The sequence below is a fragment of the Nothoprocta perdicaria genome, unplaced genomic scaffold, assembly GCF_003342845.1.
Source record: "Nothoprocta perdicaria isolate Ctin4 unplaced genomic scaffold, notPer1 scaffold_263, whole genome shotgun sequence".
Classification (NCBI taxonomy): domain Eukaryota; kingdom Metazoa; phylum Chordata; class Aves; order Tinamiformes; family Tinamidae; genus Nothoprocta; species Nothoprocta perdicaria.
Window position 1 is genome coordinate 325,597 of NW_020455492.1, and position 4,723 is coordinate 330,319.

Consider the following 4,723-nt stretch of genomic DNA (forward strand, 5'->3'; position numbering starts at 1 on the left):
AGTGACAGGACAAGGGGCAATGGGTACAAGTTGAAACACAGGAAGTTCCATCTCCATATGAGGAAGAACTTCTTTCCTGTGAGGGTGACAAAGCCTGGCACAGGCTGCCCAGGGAGGCTGTGGAGTCTCCTTCTCTGGAGGTCTTCAAAACCCGCCTGGATGCCGCCCTGTGCCCCGTGCTCTGGGTGTCCCTGCTGGAGCAGGGGGTTGGACTAGATGATCTCTAGAGGTCCCTTCCAACCTCAACCRTGCTGTGATTCATTAAAGGCACATCTGTACAAGGCAGAAGATATCTATCCATCACTAATCTGACCTTCATAATTCAGTATGTGTTTATTCATGCTCTTACTATAACCCAAATCTGTATCCTCAAATGCATGGATGAGGAATAAATCTCAAGGGCTGGACTGAATTCCTGGAAATGGCCTGACTGTTCAYAACTCACATAACCAGCTGATGCATCCAAGTCAGGGACGAGTCAAAGAAGAAAATAAAGAAAATGCCTGGAAATACTTAGTCCTCAACACCAAATACAATATATGCAGAAACCTAACTGGATTAACTRGAGAACAGCTAACCCAAACTTACAGCTCATGGATATTCATTGTTCCATATTGATCTAGTCCCAAGTTCTGTAAGCAGGCCTGACTCCATGCTGGGTGTGAACCAAATCTTACTAGTCCGACTCTCAAATAACATTCTACGTGTAAGGGAGGACAGAAGCAAGCTAATATGGGTCAAAAGGGATAATGGCTGGAGAGAAAAGGCAGAGCTCTGCACATCTCGGCAAAGGCAGCTGCAACACGTGCTTTGGGATGTGACAGAAGATGAGGTGAGGTCATGTTCTCAGATCCCGGTGATACGAAGGAGCCCTAAAGCTACACCCTGTCCTCATCAGAATCCACCCTGAARCCAAGCCTGAAGGAACAATTCAGTTGAGACAGAGGCTCTTTCAGATAAAATGCGGCTTACTCAACTAATCAGAGAGTTTCTCCCAAAACAGAGTAAGTAACACTTAATCAGGAACATAATGTCATGTGTGAAGGACATTTTGTTAAAAATATACTGCATGTACTGAAGAACCCTGGTTTTTTTCATAAGCTGTGACACATAATGGGCACTGAATCAAACAGCATTGAAGTGTGTRGTTTATGTGATCTTGCTGGACTACCAAACAAGGCTGAACATGGCAAAATCACTGCAGATAGACATTGGAAGATATCTAAAAGTTGCTTTACGGTGCCATCACAACAACTGCTTTTGTTCTATGTTACCACAGCAGTTAAAAAGCTTTAATAGAGAATTAATAATTCAAGTCATTATAAATGTCTTAACCTTATTTGGAAAACATATACAAACTTTGCTGCCACTCCTTCTTGCCTGCCTTCTCCGGATCCCCATATTGAGCCCAGTTTTGCTCTTTCTTACCAGCATAAATTAGAAACAACTTATTCAAGCAATAAAAATACTGCAACATGAAAAGGAATCAGTCACCTGCAAAAAAAGCAGAGTCTGATTTTTCCACTGACAACTCTTACCATAAAATAGGTTGCAGAAATTACTCTTTTATTTAACACTGAAAGTAAACAATTAATGTAAAATATATGTCTGTAAAGGCAGCACATTCTCTGTTAGTGCCCTCTCTACATAATTATTTTCATCTTAGCAGAGAGGTATTTAAACAAGGCTACCATCAAGCTGAAGTTGGAAGCTACTTATCGTGCAAATCAGGCAACTGAACATCTCTTTATTTATGCACTATTTTACGTTTTGTTTCCAATTTGGATGTGGCATCTGTGAGACATATTCACGCATCATTTCTTGTGGTACAAGACAAGGCACCTTTTATGTCCTCCCTCAAACCTCTCCTACCTGATCTCAAGAGCTGCCCACATCAGAATTATTTTGCATACCTTGTGTAAGCAACTGGAGGTTTCGCACTTCTTCTCTCACCTTCAGCTGAAGGACTTGCTGCAGAATGTGYTGCCGCAGGTTCTCCTGGGCAATGCCCATTCGTTCAAGCTTTTTGTCAGTGAGCCTCAGCAACGCTCGGCCTAGGTGCAAAAAGTCMAAAAGGAAAAATCACTCAAGGGTCTCCATTAATGCAATACTCTCCCTCTGATGGGCTGATCTGACATAGAAAAAAAAACAAAAAAAACCCAAAGCTTTGAAATAAATCTTTGAAACACTTCAGTCTGAGAGGATATCCTGCTACCAGCTAGATACCTTCTTACCTTCAAAGATACAAGCAAAGCTACATGTTTTACTTTTTCTGTCACAGTTACATTTTGTTTTGGAGGTCTGTGAGCCATTTAGGCATGTCCTGTGCCACTGGCTGGTAGATAAACAGGGCATATGCCCTTCTTGAATGGCACCTGGTCTCCCACAGGTAGAATTCACTCATAAGTCGGCTATTGGCCCAGGGGTCTGAAATTGGTCTTCACATCAATTTTCATCATTTAAACAACTCTCCAGAAACTACCAGTGAATGTGACCAATTTAATCAATTTTAGGTATTTTGAGGATGAGATTTCTCAGGAGGACTCTGTGAAAAAGCCTTCCAAGTCCTTCTAAATAGTAATCTATCACAGAAGCACAGAAATAAAAGGCCATATTTGCCTTCTGTGGCCCTAGSTAGGAAGATTTTTATCTAATCCATTTGTGAAGAAAGATGTTTGCCCAACTTTTTCTTAAAGAGCCAAAAATCTTTCCAGGCAGTCACTCCCAGTTTATCACTTATCTTTTCCATTAGGAGAATATTGAGCTTTGTTCCCATAGACATTGAAGAAGACATGTTAAAAAATCAATCCAAAGAAGTGCCCTGCTGCTGCAGGTGGAACTCTGACTCCATCACTTGAGCACCTCCATGCTAGAAGCAAGAAGGAGGAAGGCAATACATTGGAGCAGGAAGGCAATACATTGGCTGAGCCAACACCAAGGAAATGTGTGGACCAAGCAGAGAACTATAACGTGAACAAGAGTTGTATGGCAGGGAGAAAAACAACACTTTTTTCTCTGGCCTTCAGAGGTGTTTAGGTCAGTACAGGGAGGCGTGTCCTGGGGCCCTCCATTCAGCCTTGCAGTATCCACATGCTCATCCAAAGGTGCCCTGAACAATAACATATTGGTCAGTGGAGGCGAGCAGGTCAAGGGAGGGGATCCTGCCCCTCTCCTCAGCTCCGGGGAGGCCGCACCTGGAGTGCTGGGGGCAGTTCTGGGCTCCCCRGGACAAGAGGGACATGGAGCTTCTAGAGGGACATGGAGCTTCTAGAGAGGGTCCAGTGGAGGGCAACAAAGATGATTAAGGGACTGGAACATCTCTCGTACGAAGAAAGACTGAGTGAGTTGGGCYTGTTTAGCCTAGAAAAGAGAAGGCTGAGAGGGGATCTGATCAATATGTCTAAGTACYTTAAGGGTGAATGTAGGGAGGCAGGGGTCAAGCTCTTCTCAGTAGTGGCCAGTAACAGGACAAGGGGCAARGGTGTAAGCTGAAACCCAGGCAGTTCCATCTGCATGTGAAGAAGAACTTCTTTCTTGTGAGGGTGWCAGAGCCCTGGCACAGGCTGCCCAGGGAGGCTGTGGAGTCTCCTTCTCTGGAGGTCTCCAAACCCGCCTGGATGCCGCCCTGTGCCCCGTGCTSTRSGTGTCCCTGCTGGAGCAGGGGGGTTGGACTAGATGATCTCTAGAGGTCCCTTCCAACCTCAACCATTCTGTGATTCTGTGAATACTGGCGAAACATACGGGAACTACACGGATATTGCCTGGGAAAATGGAACTCCGTTTGGGTCTTTTTCAATACACTCATTATTTTAGCTCCTCTTGTATTCACTCTGGGTTGTTTAATTATTAAAAGTCTCTTCTTTGATTTCTCAAGCTGTATTCAGACTCCAGAACAGGAGAGCGAGGACCAGTTACTCCCTCTGCAACACAGCAGCTTCTGTGCCATTACTGTGGCTTTTGGATGAATGGTGCAATTTAGCTCATCAGAAAATACTGCTCCACACAGCAAGGTAAGACCCTTATTCAATTCCTTTCCTTGCAATACAGCTATATAGATAAAGAATTTTCAACATTATTTCAGGTAAAGAATTTAACAAAAATGAAATGCCAATGATTTAAAGAGGTATTTGCTCCAAACGCAGCAGTCAGTTGCATCCCCTTCACTAACTACTAGCAATCACTCATAACCAGGTCAATTCTTTAAAGTGGTTGGTGGAATCCTGTATGATGCAAATACAAAACACTGGGATATCACACTTAAAAAGGCAAGATTTATTGGTCAGATAAAAACTAGCRGTGTGTGTACATTTTCTGCCCTTCCATGATTCTCAAGCACTCCTTCATGCAATGGAGGATGACCTTTTGATTGAGAAAACTTTCTTTGAAGTCATAAACCAGAGGTTAATGCAATACCAAAATATGGAAATCAGGCTCTAACAGATCGATGCCAGCTGTCCTATTCCCCTGGTGGAGGAGATAGTAATAATGATTTCAATTTTTACATCACCTTATCATGCTAAAGCATCTCAAAGCAATTTACAAAGGATGTCCAGCAGCCTGAGAATATGGTCTGTAATGTCAATCTAGCAACCAAAAGCGAGCAAAAAATAAACAATTCATCAGTTTGAGGAGTGTCACCCTCCATGTCATGTAAAGGCTGGGACTCAGCAACTGTGACAGGACAGGACAGAGAGGCCATAGGAGGGGTGTTGCCAGCAGGTCA

At 43.4% G+C, this 4,723-nt stretch overlaps 1 protein-coding gene across 1 annotated transcript in view; it reads right to left on the bottom strand.

Moving 5' to 3' along the window:
- Positions 1-4,723, bottom strand: part of SAMD12 (sterile alpha motif domain containing 12) — a 165,351-nt gene that overhangs the window by 85,973 nt on the left and 74,655 nt on the right. Inside the window, exon 5 of the mRNA XM_026040732.1 lies at positions 1,914-2,054. Coding sequence (XP_025896517.1) covers positions 1,914-2,054 — 141 coding nt within the window. The remainder of the gene's footprint in view (positions 1-1,913; positions 2,055-4,723) is intronic.